General features: G+C 38.5%; 1 protein-coding gene across 1 annotated transcript in view; it reads left to right on the top strand.

Annotated features, from left to right (window-relative positions):
• Nucleotides 1-3820: 3820 nt before the first annotated feature.
• The window catches only part of LOC306652036 (porimin-like), a gene marked incomplete at its 5' end in the record, with an annotated part of 33621 nt that continues 12918 nt past the window's right edge, over nt 3821-24523 (top strand). The window contains 1 exon segment of the mRNA XM_079125093.1: nt 3821-4017. Coding sequence (XP_078981219.1) covers nt 3821-4017 — 197 coding nt within the window.

The following is a 24523-nucleotide window of genomic DNA, read 5'->3' as shown; positions in this document are numbered from 1 at the left end:
GAATGTTTTGATCTCTATACCTTTAGTATACTAACAAGCCTCTTAACAAATGACAAGTATTGAGCAATTTATAAATTTTCTGCCAAAAATTTCCTGAGTGAGATCCTATGTAATAATAGGATCAACTAGTTCTATGTCACTGTTCCCCCAATGAAAGACAGTCCAGATTATCCCCAGTGTTGCTTAAAAATGTCTTTGTCTCTGTGATTTCCTTAATCTTTCTGACTCCTTGAAATCTTGTTCACTTGGTGTTTTTCTCACCAGAAATGGATGGCTACTTAAAAGGAAGGTAGGTAGCACAATTAAAGATGGCACACAGCTGCATAAGAATTACCATTAGCAGTATCAAGAAATTATCCATATAAAATTTACTGAACAATCTTATCATATGTGACTGAGCTATTACCTGTGCACCTGGGAAAAAATTACCTACAGGCAAATGACCAGGCCTATAAGGTCTCTGGGTTCTACTGCTGCCTCCTATGCTTCACTTACCATGTGATCCCAAGACTGAAGGGGAGGATGACCTGAGAGACACCTCAGTACCTGCCGGTCCTAGGCAGGACCAAGACTGCACATCAAGTCAAGTGAGAATGTGTTTTAGCCTACCCCACATCCCCTGAGTCTATCAGCTCTAGCCAGGACTTGGTGCCCTTAGAGGCCCCAGCAAATGCTCCATGCCCACTCTGCACCGGAGTGGCCGTGGGTGTGGAAGATTTGAGGACGCTGGCCAGCTGGCTACCTCTAGGACCCTGCAGATAGAGGTCCAGCATCACATGCTTCTCACCCAGTGCATCCCTGGCATTGCAAGATGGAAAACCAGGGGCCCAGTTGGGGGCATTATCCTACCCACCCCTTCAGAAGAGACAGGGGAACAAGCCAGCCTCCAAGAGCATTTATTTGTCCCTCACAACTGGGTCACTTGTTCCTGAGGACCTGCCCCCTGTGGGTGTGGATCCTGTGACCCCCCCACTGAGTGCTGTGTGGTGAAGAATCACGGAGATGATTCACCTCTTGCACAGGTCTTGAAGGAGGTCAGGTAAGCCATGGGGCTGCGTCTTCCTCTTGGGGGCAGTCAGGGTCACCACACCTGTGCAGAGAGGGGCACAAAATGCTCACGGGGGCACTGCACAAGCAGGCAGGAGACAGTGAGAAATGCCACGGCACCTTTGCACCATTTGAAAGGCCTGTCTTAATACTGGGATGGCTTCTCTGGTCCAGCTCTGCTGGCCCAATGGCAGACCTCCCGTGTGCTCACCCACTGCTCTCAGCCTCTCCCTCTTTAGTCAAGTCATCACTGAGGCTGTGCAGGGCCTGTGAGAGGAGTCAAAGGATCATTGGCAGGGGCCCTGGTGATTGCCCTGAGGCAAGAAGTGCACAAGGTTGAGCCCTCTGGGCAGAACCTGTGAATCCCATGATCAGGATGATGGGGTCTTGTGGGACCCATGTGAAGGCTGTTCCATGTCAACTAATGGTCAGGACTTTGGCCTCACTGGTGGCCCCAGGATGACTAAGCCACCCTCAGGAGGCTAGCAGCAGCCCAGGGCCATACTCTCAGCTTTCCCTGGGCTGCTGTTCTGGAGGCTCCCCCCTGGGCCAAAGGAGCAAGGGTTCCTAAGATTGTGACACAGAGCCCCCAATGAGTGTTTTTGTTTGTTTGTTTGTTTGTTTTTTTCCAGCCCCAACCCCTGGTCTCTCACCTGGCCTCTTCCAGCTTCTCTCTGTCTGGGTCATCTACTGCTAGGTAGTAGGGCAAGGGGTTGAGCCACAGGTCCTCCATGATGATCTGGAAGCACAAGCGGGAAAGGTCAGGTCCAGATCCACACCCCAGTTCCCACCAGGTACCAAGTTCGCTGGGGATGACACACAGTGCAGTTCACCTTAGCAATCCTGTTGGAGCCCGGGCAGTGGCGGGTGGACAGCCAGTCAAAGAAAGTCAGGTTCCTGGCATCCACAAAGCTGCTGGCAGGTTCACCTACACAATCCCAGTACCACTGGACCCCAGTTGAACGAGTCTCCTTATACCCTGCAGGTGGCCAGGAACATCAGGCCACAACATCAACCCCCACCCCACAAAGGCTTCAAACTCAACCCCCACCTCACAAAGGGAGAGTCCTCCTACCTGTGATGCCAACCAGATATTCCTTGGTGATGACCTCATTGCGGAAGTAGGGGTTGTGCTGAAAGGAGAACTTCATGCTACAGCGATTCTTGGCAGGGCTCATGTCCTCCACCTGCCAGGCCAGGGAGGAAGGCAAGGACAAAGCTTCTGTTACAGGACTGAGGGGAATCCACGCTCCATCCCCAATGTCACAAGGGCTCAAGCTAACCTCCAAATTGGATACGTAGCCCAGCAGGTCTTTGTCTTGGTGGGTGATGATGGCGGACAACTGGGGATGGTGCCCCATCTGCCTTGGATCAAGGAACTCTCATTTGCTGTGATGGGAGGGCCAGAGGCTCCAGAGCCAACAGGTAGAGCATGGAGAGCTGGGTAGAGGACCTGACTTGGGACCTGCACCTTTGCACGGATCTGTCCCGGTTGGAGATCCCAGGCATTCCTCAGAGGGCCTTCGGCCCGCCCACAGGCTGTGTGATCAGTGGGTGTTTTGGGCTGGGGGGCAGAACTCAGCCCAGATCCCTGTGTGCTGGGTTGGCACTGCTCAGGGGCAGCATGCCTGCTCATGCATCTTCAGGTGTGTGGGGGTTTGGGGACAGCTCCCTGCCTCCATACACAGGCTTCAGGTGTGCGTATTGTGATCTTCTGTGCGCTACAGGTGCCCTACACCCCTATGCCTAGCCATGCCTGGGGCCACTGAGGCCATATGGCTCTTGGGCCTGGATGCCAAAGGAGCAGTCACGGCAGCAACCTGGGAGCTGTACCTTGTGCTCCCTGAAGAACTAGACCTGGCCTTTTGGAATTCCACCAACACCAGGGGTAAAGGATGCGGACTTGTCAGCAGGACATAGTGCTGCCCGGTGGTGCATAGCTGAGCAGAGCCTGCCACAGTGTTGGGCCGGCTTTGAGCCATGATCCAAGACTCTCGGGCCCTAGTCCTGGTGACCTCTGCTGCCAGGGTTATAAACCCGTAGGCGGTTTCCCTTGACAATGCTCTCTCTCACTGCTCTCACTTGCACATTTCCTCTGCCTGTGTGCTGAAGCCGCAGCCCTCTAGTGCTATCTCCCCGCGCCCAGCCTTCCGAGTTGGACAACCCCAAACCACAGCCCCTCCTCTGGGAAACCCCAAAGTGCGAGCCAGAGAAGGATACAGCTTTGGCCCAGAAGCCAGGGATGCTGTCGATGATAGCCCTTCGGCGATCAAGATAGGATACCCGCCTTCGGGCCAGCTTCCGCCTCAGCCGAGTGTAGGACCGGCTACCGCGGGCTGTCGTGGCCCTGAGCTCCCACTGTAGAACCGCGAGTTCCTGCATTGGGGAGCGCCTCTTCGGCGAAGCCCGCGCTGTCAGTGCCAGCAAGTTCTCCTCTGGAGAGTCTTCGGATTCCTCCTGCTGCTCCTGGGTCTCTATCTCCACGACCTCCACCACATCCAGCAGCAGCGGAACCGCCCCTCCCGCTGGGGACGCCCCCTCTATCCATGGGAAGGCCTCGGGGACCTGCTGTACCTCCAGAGGGCACAGCGTGGCCACCTCACACCTGCCCGCAGGCACCGCCCATGAGGCCCAGTTCGCTACAGGGGTGGACCCCGGGTTCTCCTCCCCGACCGGCTCCCTGAACGCCCCCGACTGGCGGCAGTTGAGCGGGTCGTCCAGGTCTCGGGGTTCTGGCGCTGCCTCCTCTTCCCCGCCCCCTGCTTCACTCGCCATGTGGCCCTCAGTGCTGCTGGGGCCGGCCTACACCCACCATGCAGCAGCAGCGGGGCCCAGCTGCAATTTGCTAAGCCTGATAGCCTGTGCTCTCCCACCAACCTGCCCGCAGCCTGAGGCCTTGGCGCCGGAAGGAATTTTGCGTCAACTCCCAAGCGCCACCTGCGGTGGGCGCCTGCTGCTGGTCTCTGTGACGTCAGTCGCTGCTTTTGTCTTGCTGTGGCCTAGTGATAATCACCATCCTTTGTAATTTTAACCTGATATATTAATTCGTGAATTTTTACACTTACTACTGCAGTATTTAAGTTTTGCTTTAACTCTAGTTTTTCATTTTACTCTTTTCTGATTTTTGAAGTGCGATCTCTTGATGTATTATACTTCTTCATATACTCTAACAATATTTTGTATCTCACATTTTTGTATCTCACATTTGCTTACATCATTTTGCACAAAGAGGTCTTTTTTTTCAAGTAATCTGAATTTAAAGACCTTTAAATTATTTCTTTTATTTTGTTTGTCACATGAAATGTCTCATTTTGCCTTTTACTTTGAAATTTACAGCAGTCTCTTTCACACGATTTTTGGGATTTCTTCTTTATGTTAATTTGAATTGATGATATAATTGGATGTTTATCTTGTTAGTTAATTGATTTTCACTTACAGTTTTGATGAAATTCCATAGCTGTTATTTCAGTTAGATTATTCTTTGTGTGGTACTGGTGTGATGGGCTGACAGATCTGGCTCCATGAGAATGTTATAGGCCAGACTCTAAGGGAAATGACTAAACAGACTCCATTTTGCTCTGAGACTCCATGTTATGTAGGAAATAAGTTTCTCCCATGGGAACACTGCACCTCTGTGCCCATCATCAGTTACTTAGTGTGACATGTTTAACAATACAAAATGACAATTCCTATGAAAGAAAAATTGCTCTCTTTTGATTCCTATTACTCATAAAGAATGTACCATGTGAACAGTGAGTGTGTGGATGTTAGTAACCTTTCTTTAGTTTGTACCTAGGTAAGGGTCATTTTGACCCACTTCCCCCTCTGTCGATGATCTCATGATGTTAATGTGTAATTTTGAAACATAGCAACAGACACTTATGATTAATGTGATTTTTGGTATAAGAACACCTACAACCCTGTGGCGGGGGCTGTTCTCCCAATAGCCCATTTTGGGGCATTGTGTGAGACAGTCAGCAGCTGGCTTAATAAAAACTCTCAAATTTGGACTTCTCAGTGGTGATGGGTCTGTTCTTAAGTTGTGCCCCATAACACTGGGTACTCAACTGTGTCTGTTGCTGACCATTTTGCACAAGGGAACCCACTTGAAGTGATGCTCCTATTGACCATTTACTCCATATGAGGAAAGGCTGATTCCTTTTTTAATCTTCCTTGTCACACTTCAACCTTGTTCTAATGGTTTCTTTCTGGATTATCAAAGTTTGAATCAGTAATAAGAACTTTTTATCCAAGTGATCACTTACAAATGTGAATATTCCTGTCAAAGTTATTGACTGAGAATCTTTATTAAAAAATTTCGGAACATCACTGTAGCCATTTTTTTATTGTGAAATTCTGTGCATCCAGAAATGGCAGGAGAATGCTTTGTTTGTTCTATTTTTTTTTCCATTTTTAGTGAAGAGAGAAATTATATTAGGTATTTTTCCTGTTGTTCAATGTATTATTTTTCTTTCAAGGGGTGTGTGTGCGTGCGTGTGTGTGTGTTGTGTGTGTGTGTGTGTGAGGGTTATCTCTTTTTTTTTTTTTTTAAATTTTAAGAAATTCAACTCAGGGTTTCACAATTGTCCTCAAGCATTCTAATTCTGAGATACATACCAGCATTATCTCTGTTAAATTTTGTATTGAAACAGAGTTTCCCTAAGTTTTACTAGGGGCCTCTGACTTGCAGTCATTCTGCCTCAGTGTCCTGGTTAGCTGGGATAACATGGATGTCCCACTATTCCTATATTTCACGCAGTTCAAGGTGTGAAGTCATGATATATTCCCAAGTTTTCATCATGGAACTTATCAGGTGTGTTCAAAAGGAGAGTTATTTATTCCAATTTCAATAATTTTCAGTATGCAAGCAGTCAGTCCTGTTTAATCTCATTCCTTTTTACCTGCCCTGACTCTTCCCTTGTATTATTTTGTAATGAATCCCTGGAAATAGGATTTGACTCATAACTACTTCAATATATATTCTTGAGCACAGGCAGGAGGAGGGGCTCGCCCCCCTAGGCGGCAGCTGCTTTCTTTATGGCGCCAAGACACTGCTCCACTACTCTCACTTTTTCTTGGTCTCTTGATGCAAATGTATGCCCCTATACTCTTCTTCATTTTGTGGGGTGATTACCAAAGATTGAACCCAGCAGCACTTAACCATTGAGTCACCTTCCCAGTCCTTTGTAAAATCTTATTTAGAGACAGGGTTTTTTGAGTTGCATAAGGTCTCACTAAGTTGCTGAGGCTGGCTTTGAAATTGTTTTTCTCCTCTTTCAGTGTCCTGATATCTGGGATTACTAGTGTAAGCCACTGAACCCTTCTTTATAAACAGGAAAACCTGTTTGTCATTGGAGTCATGAAATGACTTCATAGTGTACCACTTGTGCCACAAAGCCACACACATCTCCAATCACATCCATTCAAACAGTAATCAGGGTGAGATGCTTGCAGCTGCAGCTATATCTCTAGTTAATCATGCTCTTATGTCCTTAAAGGTCTTCCAGAAGCCCATGGTTGTCAGTTGTGCAGAGACATAATTACTGATTTACAATGATTGCCATGTCAGAAGCTCAACATACATTTTGAAAGGATAAGACCCCTTTCTCCTTGTCTTTCTCCTTCCATCCTTTCCCTTCTGCATGTGGATCTTCCATAACCATGTTGCCACCATCACACCAAAAATTATTAGTAATTTTTTAAGTTTTTAAATACCTGGTCAATGTTCACATTCTCATGATTGACTTTTAAATGCTTTTAATTGTAACTTTTAGGTTTGTAAATGGTCAAAGGGTTTTACCCCATTTTTAACAATAGAGTCATAACATGTGTGTTCTTTAAAATATTCACATTGGTATTTGTTTGAAATCACTATAATATTGGTATAATTATAAAAAATACAAAAGCAGGGACACAGAACATAGTTCATAAATATCAGGTATACGTACAATAAATAAATATTCAGAGAATGTATACACTCTCTGTGTATATGCATACATACCAAAATAAATGAGGAAAGGATAATGTTTTCAACCAATGTGGTTGAACAACTAGATATCCATACTACAAAAATTTGTTAAAAATTGACCCTTACCTCATACCATATACATTAATTAAGAGATGAAGCAAATGCACAAACATAAGAAATAACACTAAAAAGTTCCTAGAAAAAAAATTGTTGGATAAAAATCTTTCTGAACTTAAGGTAGGTAAAATCTTCATGACAGACTTGAAAGGTAAGAAATATGGAATAAAAGATTGATAAATGGTAACTTTCTGACATTTAGGACATTATTAATAAAATTAAAAGATAAGTCACAGACTAGGAGGACTTACATACATACTATATTCATGTGTGTTTACACAGACATACACATATACACAATAACTTTGGAAAATGCATGATATTTTCTTATAAAATGTGCTTATTCAAAACGAGAAATTCCAATGTTAAGTATTTGTCCAAATAAAGTGAATGTATATGTCCACTTTTGTTTTCATCTGTAAATTTCTGCACCTTAATGTTCATGGAAGTCAAAGATTGAAACAAATCCATCAATAGACATCTTGATAAATTGTTGCATATTCATGAAGTAAATACAATTTAGTAAGAAAGAGAATGATTGATGAATTTCAAAAATATTGGACTGAGAAACAGAAACCAGTCAAAAAGAATTCACATTGTGGCTGCATCCCGTAAAGGCAAAATGAACCCACATGATTCAATAGTTGCCTAGGGCAGGGAGAAAGGAGAGAAACTGACTATGAAGGGATATCCAAAAAACTTGGGTGACAGGAATTTTCTATATTTTGTTTGGGGCAATAGTTTTACAAGTAAAACCAGTTAACTTATAGAATTGTGTACTAAAATGGGTGTGTTGTACTCCATATAAATTATACTTTTTTCAATTTTACGTTTAAAATGTAACTATGCTGCAGTTAATCCATTATTAGGGCTGAGAATATAAATTTATCTTTACTGGAAATTGGATTTTAATGTTATTTTTGTTCGACATCAGTGGAGATTTTAACAGACATTTGACCTTAAAAGTGAGTGGACTTTCCAGCAGCTCAAGAGACTGAGTCAGGACAATAATGAGTTCAAAGTCAACCTCAGTACAAGTGAGATGCTAACCAATTCAGTGAGACCCTGTCTATAGATAAAGTACTAAATAGGGTTGGGGATATGGCTCATGGGTCAAGTGTTCCAAAGATCAACCCCGGGTACAGCCCCCCAAAAAATGTGACCGTGTCTTACTTATTGTTGAATTCACAGTTAGTAATACCAAATAAGCCAGATTCAGACTGAACTCAAAATGAAGGTAGATCAGAGAAGCTTCTTTTTACTTCTATGGAATTAAATGACACCCAAGGTACTGATTTTTAGATTTGCAAAATGCCATAAGTTTGGTGGCACACAAATTTTTTTCTCCTTATGTTATACCTATTCCCTAATAATTTAATAAGCTGGGTGACCTTGTTTAAAGAAAACTATATTATCATGAGTCCTGCCACTTTTGTATTTTTAGAAAAAAAAATATTCAATACAGACTTATATATTATTTATCAAAAACAATTTTTCAAAAAAATTATTTACTTCATGAATAGAATTCATTCTCAAAAATGATAAGACCTGAGTAGCAAAAGGATAGAGAAGAATTTAATAATACAATATGAATCACATTTGGGGCAATAGTTTTACAAGTAAAAACAAGTTAAATTATAGAATTATATACTAAAATAAGTGTGTTTTACTTATGAGATTGTTATTGCAACTAAATCATACTTATTTAATCTACAAATACAAATACAAATTGTTTGGGTTAATGTTCTTCACAATGGACATTGTCCCCTGAATAATGTGCATATGAATAAAGTTAAATATAAATTCACCACTCTCTTGAAATCTATTCATTCATTTAATCATTCAAAATCAGTGATAATTTCCAAAAATTCAATTGCTTGTTTCATGTATAATTTGGAAACTCTTCCATCTCCTAATCTTCAGTTCATTAAAAATAATTTATTTTTTGTAGCACTATAAATGGAATGCAGAGATTAACACATGCTAGCAAGGGCAAGTTTAAAATTGTGAAAACATTGATTTTACCAGTTAAAATTTAATACTCACCAGGAGTATTTATGAGCAGATGTATATCCTGCTAAACATGATTTTCTAACAGTTTTGAGTGTTCCTTCCTACCTTAACATTAAGACATAGAGACCAACCCACATAAATACAGTTATCTCATCCTAAACAAAGGGGTCATAAATGAACATTGGAGAAAAAATAGCCTCTTCAACAAATGGTGTTGGGAAAGATGGAAATACATATGTAATATAATGAAATTGAACCACTATATCTCACCCTGCACAAAACTCACTGTAATTGGATCAAGACCTAGACATTAGACAAGAAACCTGTACCCATTAGAAGAAAAAATAGGCCCAACTCTCCAACAGGTTGGTTTGGGAACTGAATTCCTCAAGACTACTAAAATGCAAGAAGTAAAACCAAGAATCAAGAAATTGGGTTGTATCAAACTGAAAATCTTCTTCAAAGCAAAAGAAACAAAGAACATAGGCCAAAGAACTGAATGAGTACTTCACAGAAGAAATACAAATGGTCTTTTATAGGAAAAAATGTTCATCATGTATAAGCAACTAGGGAAATGCAAATTAAAACTACACTGAAATTCCATCTCATTTTAGTCAGAATGGCAATTATCAAGAATACAAGTAACAATAAATATCAGTGAGAATGTGAAAAGAAAGGTATTTTTATACATTGTTGGTGGGACTGAAAATTGGTGCAACCACTATGGAAAGAAGTATGGAAATTCCTCAGAAAACTTGAAATGGAACCACAATTTGACCCAGCTATCCTACTACTCAGTTTATACCCAAAGGACTTAAAATCAGCATATTACAGAAATACAGGTGCTTCAGTGTTTATAGCAGCTCAATTCACAATATCCAAGCTATGAAAACAACATAGGTATCCTTCAATGGATGAATGCATAAAGAAAATGTGATGTATATATTTACACACACACACACACACACACACACACACATATGTGATATATACACACACACACACACATACACAATGGACTGTTACTCAGCCATCAAGTAAAAGTAAATTATGACATTTGCCAGTAAATGGATGGAATTGAAGAATATCATGCTAAGTGGAATAAGCCAGTCTTAAAGAAACAAAGGCCAAATGTTCTGATTGTGGATGCTAATCAACAACAAGGGAGGTTGGGGAGGGAAATACTAGAAATCCATTGGATTAGACAAAGGGAAAGGAAGTGAAGGGAATCAGAGGGGAATAAATAAGACAGTAGAATTCATTGGTCATAACCTTCCTAGGCTTGTATTTGTTTATGTGCCCAGGGTAACACCACACCATATACAACCACAAGACGGGGATCCCAGATAGAATAAGATACTCTATATATGTACGTTTTGCAAAAATGTATTCTACGCTCATTCATAACTAAAAAGAGCAAATTAAAAAGAACTATAAAAAACTATAAAAATAAAGCTCTTTGTCATTATATTTTTGTATCTCCATCAATTTGATGAGAAATTTAAATCATTTTAAACTTTCTTCTTTTAGGGATTGCTTTATGTTTTGATGAAGACTGATTTTAAAAATGAGAAATGTTTACACAATTTGAATATTGCATAACACAGTTTATTTAGGAAAAGTCTGAATATAGTTTTGTTTTTGTGCCTGTTTTCTCCGATTGTGGTTAGCTTTAAAATTTCGCTTTATATTCCATGTTTCTTTTGCAGACACAGAAGTGTGTTCTATTTATTCCACTCTGTACAATGTGATACTGGTATATAAATATATAGGTATATAGCTTACATTTGTACACACACATTTAGCTATACTTTGTAAAAATACCATGTTTACATATGTACATACTTGTACACAGAGACAATGTTTTTGATACTTTGTTTCCCTCACTTTATTTCTGAAAATCATTCTACATCAAACTTTAGAGATCAGTCTTACAGTTTTCATGTGTGTATAGTATTCTCTTTATTTTTAAGCCTGCACATTATTCTATCATTTGAATATAATCCAATTAATTCTGCCACTTATGAATGTGTATGTAAGTGTGTACATTCAATGACCATGCATTTAATTTTCTTTCTTTTTCTGTGTATTTTTGGGACAGCACTTCCAAATCAAAGGTTAATATTAAAACATTTTTGAAATATGATAAATCTTCTGGATCTATAGGGTTGATCCACTTTGTACTATTATACATAATTTATGAGGATGCATACTTCCTCATAGATTTGTCAAAATAATTTAGAAAATTTCTGTTTATGTATTCAATATCCTATGTAAGATATGTTAAATCATCTTAATTTGTTTGTATGTGTGTGGTCTTGGAGATAAAACCCAGAATTTCACACTTTTGTGGTTCAGAAAACTTCTGAAATATGATTCCCCAACTTTCAGTATAATTTTAATTTTGAATTAGCAGGACTGAACAGGTTTAATTGAGTGTCTTCCTCATCCTCTCTTATATTTATTTACTTATTTGTTTACTTGTATTTTTTTTTTTTTTTTTTTTTTTTTTTTTGCAGTGCTGGGGATTGAACCCAGGGCCTCTATGAACTAAACTGTAATTTTTATTTTTTGGAAAAGAATCTTGCAACATTGCCCAAGGTGGCCTCTAATTCGTGATTCTCCTAACTCAGTCTCCTGAATTGCTGAGATTAAAAACTTGTGCCACCATACCTATTGTGTTCAACATATTTTTTTTTAAATCAAGGTTACTATTTGTTTATAATTATTTCTTCAAAATATAGTTCTAAACAAAATCAGTCAAATTATTAGATACTTAAACATATTTCTTTGTTATCATTTTAAAACATTTTTGGTAGTAAGGTTAAGTAGTTTTTGCAAGTGTTTTAGGGTTACTTTTGGTAAAATCAGTGTGCTGTGACCTTTAATCTAATCTTACCTCATATAACTTTTACATTCTTAAAATTACATACAACATTTCTTTTTTGCAGACTGGTAATGGCAATATAACAATTATATATAAACTTTATTATATATGAGTTAAAATATTATTAATAATATTATAAGCTCTGAAATAACTACAGGAAGTCTAAAGCTTATTATTACTATTTTTTTTTTTGTGGTGCTGAGTGAGAGTGGAACCCAGGCTTTGCACATACAATGTACACAATTTAAACAACACTGTCCAGCTTCTAGTTGAAGTTGTTTTTGTTTTTTTCTGACCCCCATGTGTGTCTAAAATTATGTTAGGTATAAACAAAATATTGTATTCAGGAGTTCATTGATAACTGAATCATGTTGAATCATGCTGTTTTCTATTCTGAGTGATGGCTTTTTCTTCTATTTATGGAGATATCTTTTTTAACATAAAGTTTTAGGTAATTTCAAAGCCAATACCACTTAATCTGGTCTATTATCTAAATAAAGCTTTGTTCCTGACCCATTTATGTTCTTTCCCAATATAAGACACTTTAAATTTTTGTTTTATATTTCAGTGTTTGGTTTGTGAATATAAAAGTGTGTGTGTGTGCATGCATATAAGTGCACACTTTCGTATCTCTTATTGTCTGCCTCAAAATGCTATTTGGCACTTTGCTTTCCTTATTCAATAAATTCCTGGAGATAACTAACTATCGGGATATTTCTTGTTCTTTTTATATGTGTATACTGTGAATGTACTGCATTCAACTAGTTATATGTAAGGTCAAGCTTGCATGTAAATGTGATCACTGTTCAGTTATATTTTTGTGTTTTTACTGAATATTTTAGGGATAAATACCTAGTCATGCTGTCAATGGTCAGTGTAACTACAACTTTTAAAAATGTCAAATCTTCTACTATGGTTATGATTAATTTTGTATACCAGTGAACAATCTAAATGAATGTCCTCTTTCCCACAACTTGTCAAAAGAATACATTACAAAAGTATATGAATTTTTCATTAGTGTAAGAGATGAGAAATGATATCTAAGTATAACTCCCAGTCTTTCAGTGTAATTTTTTATCATGGGGCTCACTCCTAGTGGTTCTCTACCACTGAACTTTATTTTCAGGCAGGGTCTCATTAATTTGCTTAGAGTGACCTTGTTCTGCTCCTCCTGCTTCAAATACCTAAGTCATTGGGATTACAGCTTGTGCCATTCATTTAATTAGCAAGTATAGGTATTTTTTCCAAATGTTATCAGAGTGTTTTTGTTGTTGTCTTTCAGCAGTCCATTGCTGTGAGACAAAATACTCTGACACTTGGTGGTTTAATGCAGGTCACCCATTTAGTATCCACAGCTAGAGACTGGCAGTGGTTAAAAGGTAGCTGTAGCAAAATGATAACAGTGGTAGAAGCAAGAAGCATTACAGTTGGGACAGAAGAACTCCACACTTAGACTTAGTGTGAAATTCCCAAGCTACATGAGGTGAAAGCTCCTAAGCTGTTAACAAGTTTGCATCCATACAAGAAACGTAGAATTCACCCTCCAATAGAAGTGCACCAGCTTTCTTTCCTGAATGTACCAAAAGCTTGCTTGTGTATAAAAGTCAAAGCCCTGATGCACTCAGGGATGATTTTGGAAATTATCCTTGGCCCAAAAGGATAATTTTAGTAAATGACACTTCCAGAGTTCCTTGTTTTGGCCCTCATTTCCTGCTACAACACTATAAACATTAAGGAAAACCAGTTAAGCAGAATGGAGGCTGAGAAATTCTGCAACAGGCCATTTGAAAACTGGAGACCCTGTCATTCCAGAAGTTGGGAGACTTATTTTGAGCCAGAAAAGCTTACAACCAGATAAGATCCATTTGTGCAAGTACCTGGAGCCCAGAGTTCTTATGTTGAAATGCAGAAATATGTCCCAAGTTCAAGAAAGGGAAAAATTTCACTTTTCCTAGGCCGGTCTGTTCTATCTTTCCCACAAGCATATTGGTTGTTACTACCCACCTTCAGGGCAAATATCCTCCATTCATTCTTTTAACCCAAGTACCAATCTTCTTTAGAAACACCCTCAAAACACATCCAGAAATAAAACTTTACCAGCTTATTAGATGGTCCTTTATCCTGTCAAATTGGCACATGTGTCATTCATCTTTCCATTACTGTGACAAAGTACATAAAAAGAACAACTTTGATCATGATTTCTCTCAGTCCATGGTAGGCCATTTCCATTATTCTAAGCCCAAGGTAAGGCAGAACATCGCAGTGAAAGGGCCTGGCAGAGAAAAGTTGTCAACTCACAACAGCCAAGAACCAAAGAGGTAGAAGCAGGGAAATGACCCTATTACCAAGAGTGCCTTCAGAGATATTTCCTCCCGTCATACCCAGTTGCCTACAGTTACTTTTAGGATAGTGTCTTTCTTGTCAAAATTGTTCTTCATCAAATGATTTAATTCTTTGATTAGGTCACTATCCTTATAATCTAACCATTTCAATTTCTGCATCAATCTAGGAGTTTTAGGGAAAGGTCATACTTTGTTGTGACTAGGAATGGAGGAGTCACCAGTGATAGGGGGGTGGGTAGGGGTCAGTGCTGATTTTCCTTTTCCTCAATCCCATCCTCAGTCCTAGCTTAGGTTCTGAGATGACACCAGGAGATGAAAGCTTCATTTCTGAGAAGTCAAGTGTTCCCTGCTTGAGGAATGGTGTTCTTTCTCATTCTGGAAATCCCCTTAACATCCCCAGGAAATGTGCTAGATGGGTCTGAGTGTGGGAAACATGGTATTCTCGTGGTGGGAAACTGGATTTGGGGCAGAAGTCTCCTCATACATGAAGTACTGAAGTCTAAAGATTCTAAGTTACTCATTGCTTTTTAGAGGTAAAGCTGGGACAAAACCCAAGTCTTCTGACCCACACATCTCATTAGTTCTCTGCCATGTTTGCCAAAGCAAAGAAAGATTCACTTGCTGCTTCAAAAGGTTTCTTATTCTATGTTCAAACCTCTTCAATATCCTCAGTGAATCAACTTGAGAATACCTACTCTTGCTCTAAAAGAGTGGGGCAGGGATTTTGGATCCTAGAAAATTTCATGTGTTTGCCTTTCTCAGGGTTTTCTTGTCTCCTAGCAGGGAGTCTGCCAATTGAGAAAATCAAGGGAGGCATCAGTAGTACTTTTTCTGGGAAAGGTCAAAATCCCCTGTAAACTTCCACTCATCTGCACTTCTTTTTTTTTAAATTTATTTTTATTGTAAACAAATGGATACATCTTGTTTCTGTTTGTACATGGAGTAACGGCATACCATTTGTGTAATCATATATTTACATAGGGTAATGGTGTTTGATTCATTCTGTTATTTTTTCCTCCCCCCACCCCTCACACACCACTTTTCCCTCTATACAGCCCCTCCTCCTCCATACTTGCCTCCCTCCCACCCCCTATTATGTGTCATCATCTGCTTAGCAGCGAAATCATTTGTCCTTTGGTTTTTTTGAGATTAGCTTATCTCACTTAGCATAATATTCTCCAATTTCATCCATTTGCCTGCAAATGCCATAATTTTATTATTCTTTATAGCTGAGTAATATTCCATTGTGTGTGTGTGTGTGTATGTGTGTGTGTGCATATATATATATATATATATATATATATATATATATATATATATATATATAAATACCACAGTTTCTTTATCCATTCATAAATTGAGGAACATCTAGGTTGGTTCCACTATCTGGCTATTGTGAATTGAGCAGGTATGAACATTGATGTGGCTGTATCTCTGTAGTGTGCTGATTTTAAGTCCTTTGGGTATAGGCCAAGGAGTAGGATACCTGGGTCAAATGGTGGGTCAATTCCAAGTTTTCTAAGGAATCTTCACACTGCCTTCCAGAGAGGCTTCACTAACGTGCAACCTCACCAGCAATGTATGAGTTCCCCACATCCTCACCAACACCTATTGTTGCTAGTATTCTTTATAATCACCATTCTAATTGGGGTGATATGGAATCTTAGGGTATATTTGATTTGCATTTCTCTTATTATTAGAGATGTTGAACGTTTTTTCATATATCTGTTGATTGCTTGTAGATCTCCTTCTGTGAAGTGTCTGTTCATATCCTTGGCCCATTTGTTCATTTGGGTTATTTGTATTCTACATGTAGAGTTTTTTGAGTTCTTTATATATTCTGGAAGTTAGTGCTATATCTGAAGAATGAATGGTAAAGATTTTCTCCCACTCTGTAGGTTCTCTTTTCACATTGCTGATAGTTTCCTTTGCCAAGAGAAAGCTATTTAGTTTGAATCTCTCCCAGTTATTGATTCTTGCTTTTATTTCATGTGCTATGGGAGTCCTGTTAAAGAAGTCTGATCCTAAGCTGACATGTTGAAGATTAGGACTACTATTTCTTCTATAAGATGTAGGGTCTCTGGTCTGATTCTGAAGTCCATGGTCCATTGCGAGTTGAGTTTTGTGCAGGGTGAGAGATAGGGTGTTAGTTTCACTTTGTTGCATATGTATTTCCAGTTTTTCCAGCACCATTTGTTGAAGAGGCTATCTTTTCTCCATTGTGTATTTTTGGCACCTTTGTCTAGTATGAGAAAATTGTATTTATTTGGGATTGTGTCCATGTCCTCTATTCTGTACCACTGATCTGCTGTCTATTTTGGTACCAATACCATGCCGTTTTTGTTACTATTGCTTTGTAGTATAGTTGAAGTTCTGGTATTGTGATACCCCCTGCTTCATTCTTCCTGCTAAGGATTGCTTTAGCTATTCTGGGTTTCTTATTCTTCCAGGTGAATTTCATGATTGCTTGCTCTATTTCTGTAAGGTACATCATTGGGATTTTAATTGGAATTGCATTGAATCTGTATAGCCCTTTTGGTAGTATGGCCTTTTTGACACTATTATCTCTGCCTATGGAAGAACATGGGAGACCTTTCCATCTTCTAAAGTCTTCCTCCATTTCTTTCTTCAATGTTTTGTAGTTTTCACTGTAGAGATCTTTTACCTCTTTGATTAGATCGATTCCCAAGTATTTATTTTTTTTGAGGCTACTGCAAATGGAGTTGTTTACCTCATTACCCTTTCAGATGTTTCATCACTTGCATATAAAAATGCTTTAGATTTATGCGTATTGATTTTATAGCCTGCTATTTTGCTGAATTCATAGATGAAGTCTAGAAGTTTTCTGGAGGAGTTTTTTTTATCTTCTAAATATAGAATCATGTCATCAGCAAATAGTGACAGCTTAAGTTCCTATTTTTCTGTTTGTACCCTTTAATTTCTTTAGTCTGTCTAATTGCTTTGGCTAGAATTTCATGGACAATGTTGAATAGAAGTGGTGAAAGTGGACATCCCTGTCTTGTTCCTGTTTTTAAAGGGAATGCTTTCAGTTTTTTCCAATAGGAATGATGTTGGCCATGGGCTTAGCATAAATAGGCTTTACAATATTCAGGTATGTTCCTACTATCCTTATTTTTTCTAGTGTTTTGAGCATGAAGGGGTGTTGTATTTTGTCCAACACTTTTTCTGCATCAATTGAAATAACTTATGTTCTTATCCTTAAGTCTATTGACAAGATGGATTACGTTTATTTTTTTATGGATGTTAAACCATCCTTGCATTCCAGGGATGAGCCCCACTTGATCATGGTGCACAATTTTCTTAATATGTTTTTGGATATGGTTTGCCAACATTTTGTTAAGGATCTTTCCATCTATATTCAGCAAGGATATTGGTCTAAAATTTTCTTTCCTTGATGTGTCTTTGCCTGGTTTGGGTATGATGGTGATATTAGCTTCATAGAATGAGTTTGGTAGGATACCCTCCTTTTCTATTTCCTGGAACACTTTGAGAAGTATTGGAATGAGTTCTTCATTGAAGGTCTTGTAGAACTCGGCTGAGAATCCATCTGTTTAAAGGAATTCTGAGAAGGAAAAGGAAAACCCACCCACAACCAGTAGGTTCTGGTTCTTGGCTTAAAGGCCTGGGAAAGAATTTCACATGTGCCAGATACTAGAAGAACTTTATTGGGAAAATGTGGACCAGCACAAGAGGGAGGCAATTGACAGGTTCCTGATTTAAAACATGGTGAAAAGAGGTCATGTAGGATTTATATCATTCCAGTGAGCTCAAGGTGACTTATAGTGGACTGGTAAAACTCTGGAATTTTAGGCTCACCTGCCCTTGTTATTTGAACTATAGGGTGACAAATTCCCCTAAATTATCTATCCCTCAACACACTCATATTTTTGTTTAACCTGTTTATTGCACATTAGTTAATGTGCACGTGTAGATTTTCATATTTAATGGGAAGCAGGGAGTAACAAAAGTTGAAGACCAAGACTGGCTTGGGGGCTGACAGGCTTGGAAAAATATACTGAAGTGTGAATTAAAATGTTTTCCCCTCACCCATCTTTATTTGTTCCTTCCTCCCTTCTTCTTATTGCATTGTCTTACCACCCCACATTCTTATTTTTTTCATTTTTTTAATTAAACATGACAGTAGAATGCTCCTACTTTGATACATCATATAAAATGTAGTATGATTTCTCATTCTTCTGGTAATACATAATGTAAAACCCAGCAGTCATTTAGTAATATATGTACATGGGGTAATAAAGTCTGATGCATTCTACTATCCTTCCTACAGCCCAGACAACCAACCTGACCTCCCTTTACTCCTCTCTGCTTAATCCAAAGTACCTCTATTCTTCCCTAGTCACTCCCCTATTTAGAATTAGCACCCTCATATCAGAAAATATTTGGCCTTTGGATCTTTGGGATTGACTTGTTTCATTTAGTATAATATACTCTAGTTTCATCCATTTACCTGCAAATGCCATAATTTCATTCTTCTTTAACGCTGAGTAATAGTCCACTGTGTATGTATACCACAATTTCATTATCCATTCATCTTTTGAAGGACATGTCAGTTGGTTCTATATTTTAACTCTTGTGAATTGTACTGCTATAAAGATTGATGTGGCTGCACCACTGTAGTATGCTGATTTTAAGTCTGATGGGTACTATCTGAGGAGTGGGATCAAATGGTGGTTCTATTCCAAGTTTTCTGAGGAATCTCCCTACTCTTTCCATAATAGTTGCATCAGTTTTCATTCCCACTAGCAGTGTATGAGTACCTTTCTCCCCATGTCCTCACCAACACTTGTTGTTGCTTGTTTCCTTTATTGATGAGAAGTAAGGTCATCTATAACTTCTTAAAGCTGACACAGGGAAATGTTCCTACCTGGTTAAGAACTGAAAATTTATTCCTGACTGACTTAATGGACATAGACACTGACCTCCATTGTGGAAATGGGTTGTAATACATATATTACCATCTCCTTTGTATGGGTTATTTTCATCTGAAAGATACAAAATTTATTACAAGATTAAAGTGGGCAAGGGCTAGACAATGTAAATGGGAATATAACAACCAAAGGTCCTAATAGTGTAACAGCCAGGAGAGTTTAGGCAAGTAAACTTTAATATTACTATTTTTGATATTATGTATTTAATATTAGACTTTGCTTAATAGTAGTTACAGGGGAATATATAAGAAAGCAAAGAATAGAAGAATTAGAATGACCAAGAGAAAGAATTTTTTAACCAAGGAATTCTTTCCTGATGGAGTACAATAACTACCAAGAATTGAAGTTCCACAAGACTGGAAAGGAGCAGATTCCTTGTATATAGTTATAAGAAAACTTGGTTTAAACTGTTGTTATTGTTTGCTTTCATTTTTGAATAGGACTTATAGATCTCCTGTGGTTCATACTAATAGTTATTTCCCTCTTTCTATGATTGCAAACATCTCTGGAGTCTTTGCAACTCCTCTGAAGGGAGGGTGGGTTATTCAATATAGACACAGCAGCCTTAGAAGAGTTTTTTATTCCCTGGGTCCTACCTGGTATTTAGGGTTAGGCATTGAACATCATGGTAAGTGAAATAAGTCAGAATCAAATATATTGTAGGGTGAAAGCCAAAATACTGGCTACTTTTTAAAAAATTCCTTTATTTTCTCATTTTTATTCAAGTCTCAAATTTTGAACACCCGAGAGATCTTTAGAGGCAATAAGACTCATTACAATATCCCACGTGTCTGGTAGGTGATAGTTACCATCTCACCATAATTTAGGCTATTCTCTTAGAAGCTGTACTTATAAAGTGCCATGAGAACCAAATTCTGCAGGGATAATTCAGAATAAAATTGTTAGGAGAAAAATACAGTTTGTGAAATTTGTCTGAAAACATCAGATGATATGATTAAATTTCTGTCTAAATTTGAATTGTTATACATCATGGATTATGATGACGATGAGGAGGAGGATTTTGATGGTGATGATGATGAGGAGGAGGATTTTGCCAAAGCCCAATTTTCAATATTTTCATTAGAGTGTTACAGCTGTATATCCCAGGGGAGTTTATTTTGACATAATCACATGTGCAATGGAATACCATTTGCTCCAACTGAGTCCCCAGTACTTCCTACCTCAATCATATTCTACTTCCTCATTTCCCCTTCTCTACTTCACTAGATTTTCCACTGTATTTTTATTGTTTTTTATAAATTGGTATGATTTGTGGTGCTGGGGATGGAACCCAGGGCCTTGTGCATGCGAGGCAAGCACTCTATCACCTGACCTTTATCCCCAGTCCCTAAATTGGTACTTTTTGAGTATACACAACAGTGAATTCACCATGGCACATTCAGTTATGTACACAGCATAATTTGATCGATCTCATTTTGCAATTTCTCCCCTATCCTATTCCTCTGCCTCATTGTTAGTCCCCATCCTACACTCCACTGTACTGATTTCCCTTCCAATTCATGGTATTTTCATGTTCTCTAACCCCAACCACCTATATTTTGTTCTAGAATTGGCATGCGAGAGGAAAACTTTGACCCTTAATTTTTGAGTCTTGCCTATTTCACTTACCATGATTTCAAAGCCCAATTATTCAATCATTAAAACACAATGGTTCACAATTTCAAATGTTTGAAAATTTTTGGAATTGGTATAATAACTATAATTATAAACTTAGGTTAACAACTTGGGAAAAATCTAAAAATTGTCTGATACATTTAATGATCAGTGCTAATGATCTGAATAATGCCTGATGTATCAGTGTATCATATTTATGGGATAAAGCATTTATTTAGTCAAGAGAATAGATGTAAGCCAGGTTTTAAATGGCAGATTTTTTTTTTAATCTTGATGGTACTAAATATAAAAGAAGGAATCTTTAAAAGCATCATATGAATTTTATATGTTAAATTATAGGTATTATATATAAAATGGAGCACATCTTGCATGAATTAGACCTGTACACTTTTAGCATACTTTTAAAAAATTTAAACAAATCCTCAATACTCAGGATCTTTTGCTTTCATATGCATATATAGTATGTTAACCATATTACATTTCCTGAAAATAATAGTTGTTTATTTAATGAGATTTACAAAATTCTTAGTTTTCAAAAGTTGTAGAGCTGAGAGCCAAAAATAAATCTTGATTCTTCTGGAACTCAGTTTCTTTAAGTAATCACAAAAGATCATCTTTGTTTCAAACAAATTTTTGGCATATATACTAAGAGCAGAAAATATTTTTACTTTAAATAAAAAATGAGATTTTGGTTTTATAATAGCATATTAAGTTCCGACCTTAGAAAGAGCTTTAAATAATCATTTCATTTATAATCAACCTAATCTCACATATCTAAAACTTCCAGAATTTATTAGACACTCTGACATTTATTGCCATCTCTAATTTTGTCCTTTCTTTTCTCATCTTGAAACAAAATAGTCCTTTATATTATTATTATTCTCATTTTCATTGGTGCATTATAGTTGTACACATTGATAGGATTTGTTTTTATACTTTCATACATGCACACAGTATAACAATATAATTGACCAAATGATAAGTGATCAATGTCACTCCTCATTTCTTCTCCCCTCCCCTACTTGTCTCCTCCCACCAACTTTGTTCCTTTCCTGTACTGTTCTCCCTTTGAGCTTTAGAAAGTCTATCCCAACTTTGTTTTTCTTTTTCTTCTCTAGCTTCTTCATGTGAGAGAAAATATAATACCCTTAGCTTTCTGGATCTTTGACTTATTTCCTTTAATCCAATATTCTCTAGTTTCATCCTGTAAATGCAATATTCACTTTCTTTTATGACTGAAAACAACTAAATACACACACACACGTACACACACCATCTTTTATCCATTCATCTGTTGATGAACACTTGGGATGGTTCCATAGTTTGGCTATTGTGAATTGTGCTGCTACAAACATGGGTATGCACATGTCACTGTAGTAAGATAACTTAATTCTTCAGAATAAATACTGGGTCGTATGATGGTTCCATGCCTAGTCTTTTGACTGTACACTGATTTCTATATTATTTGTACAATTTACAGTGTAAAAGTGTTCTTTTTCTCCACTTTCTCTAGAACATTTATTATTATTTGTATTCTTGAGTGCCTGCCATTCTGACTGCAGTGAGATGAAATCTCATAGTTTTGATTTGCATATCTCTAATTGCTAATGATACTGGCTATACTTTTATATATTTCTTGGTGATTTGTATTTCTTTTTCTGAGAAATACCTTTTTCATTCATTTGCCCATTTATTAATTGGGTTATTAAATCTGTGGTGTAAAACTTTTTGAGCTATTTAGGTATTCTAGATATCAATTTTTTTGTCAAAAGTATAACTTGCAAAGAATTCTCCCATTTTGTGGGTTCTCTATTCGTATTCCTATTTGTTTGTTTTGCTGTGCAGAAGTTTTTAATTTGGTTCTGTCCCATTTGCTTACTCTTGCCGTTATTTCCCTACAGCTTCCTAATGAGAAAATAATTTTGCCTAAAAAACTGACATGTTGGCCTTATGTTTTTTTCCTAGGAGGTGCATAGTTTCTGTCTAAATTTGAAGTCTTTGATTCATTTTAACTAGATTTTGTGCAGGTTGAGATATAACAGCCTAGTTTCATTCTTCTACATGTGGATAACCAGTTGTCCCAGAGCAATTTGTTAAAAAGTTTGCCTTTTCTCTGCAGTATTATGTTTTGGGCACAAAAGCAAGAATGAGATGACAGTAGCTATGTGGGTTTATCTTGGTGTCTTCTATTCTGTACCATTGGGCTATATGTATGGTTTTTATTCCAGTACCATGGAGTTTTGTTTACTATACTTCTATACTATTTGAACTCAGGTATTCTATTCATATAGAATTAGATTTGTTCGGATCATTTTCTTCCCTTGTTTTTTCATGTTGTTCATGTATCTTCCCCTCTAGCAGTGCAGATCTGGGATATTGCAGATTTCACCCTATAGGCTTATAGTGGTTCTATAGGTTTCCAAAACCTTTTCTTTAAGGGGAGATCAATATTAGCAGTGCCCAATTCAGACACTATCCATTCCTAGACCAAATAGCCCCTATGAGGACAATATCAAAATTGTCATAATAAACAGAGTGAGTTCAAATATTATCTTTAGTATAACAAACAGATTTGCAATAATGTTTGCAGTCTCTAATGGAGGACAAAGAGGATGAAGCAGGATGTAGGATGTAGCTGTTAATGGGATAAGAAAAGAATATACAGAAGTTCTAGATAATAGAAAGGGTGAGTGTGTAATCAAAAGAAATTGGATGTTAGCCTGCAAAAAGGGAGAAAGAGACTCTGAGAGAACACGTAAACAAAAGGAAAAGAGAGCCAAAAAAATCAAAGAAATAAAAACTTAAAATTGTTCAATAAGGAGAAAAAAGAAAATCTACACTATAACAGTCATTTAGTATTCAAACCTTCCAGTCTTCAGTAGCAGATGCATGAGAGGCACCTGACAATGAGCTTCAAGTCTCCAGCAGGCATCCCAGGATGGGATTTGCCCCACCTAAAGATCGGAGCTACAGCTTCCAGGATTATCCAAGATGGCCACTCTGGCTTCCAAATGTGTTGGCAAATGGGAAGCTGCAGCTCAGGGTGTGGACGTGGTCAGCTGGAGGACCTGGAGGTAGGATGCAGTTGGTCAGGCAGGGGTCCTGGAGGTTGGGTGCGTTTGGTGTGGTTGCAGTATCCTGGAGGCTGGGTGCAATCAGTCGGTCTGGGGTCCCAGTGATAGGGTGTAGTCAGTTGGGGTCCGGGTGGCAGAGAGCAGTCAGTTGATGTGAGGGTCCCAGAGGCAGGGAGTGATGGCCTGGCTTAGGGATCCTGGAGACAGGGCTCAGTCAGTCAGGCCAGGGGTCCTACTGGGCCTGGCTGTTGTCTCAAAATGGCGGCAGCCATGTGTAACCAAACCTGCAGGTACTGTGACAGAGAACTTCCAGACAACAGCAGGCAACTGGCGCTCCACTGGTGATCTGCGGTCTGTCTGCTGGCAGATGTCAGATGATTGGGAGGTGAACCTCGGGTGGTGGGTGATGGGTAGGTGAAGGGTAGGTGAAAGGCAGGCGATGGACAGGCAAATGGTGGATGATAGGTGCC

Source organism: Sciurus vulgaris, assembly GCF_902686455.1.
Source record: "Sciurus vulgaris genome assembly, chromosome: Y".
In the NCBI taxonomy this organism is placed as follows: domain Eukaryota; kingdom Metazoa; phylum Chordata; class Mammalia; order Rodentia; family Sciuridae; genus Sciurus; species Sciurus vulgaris.
Note: the sequence above shows the minus strand (reverse complement) of the source record. Positions and strands in the feature narration are given on the sequence as shown.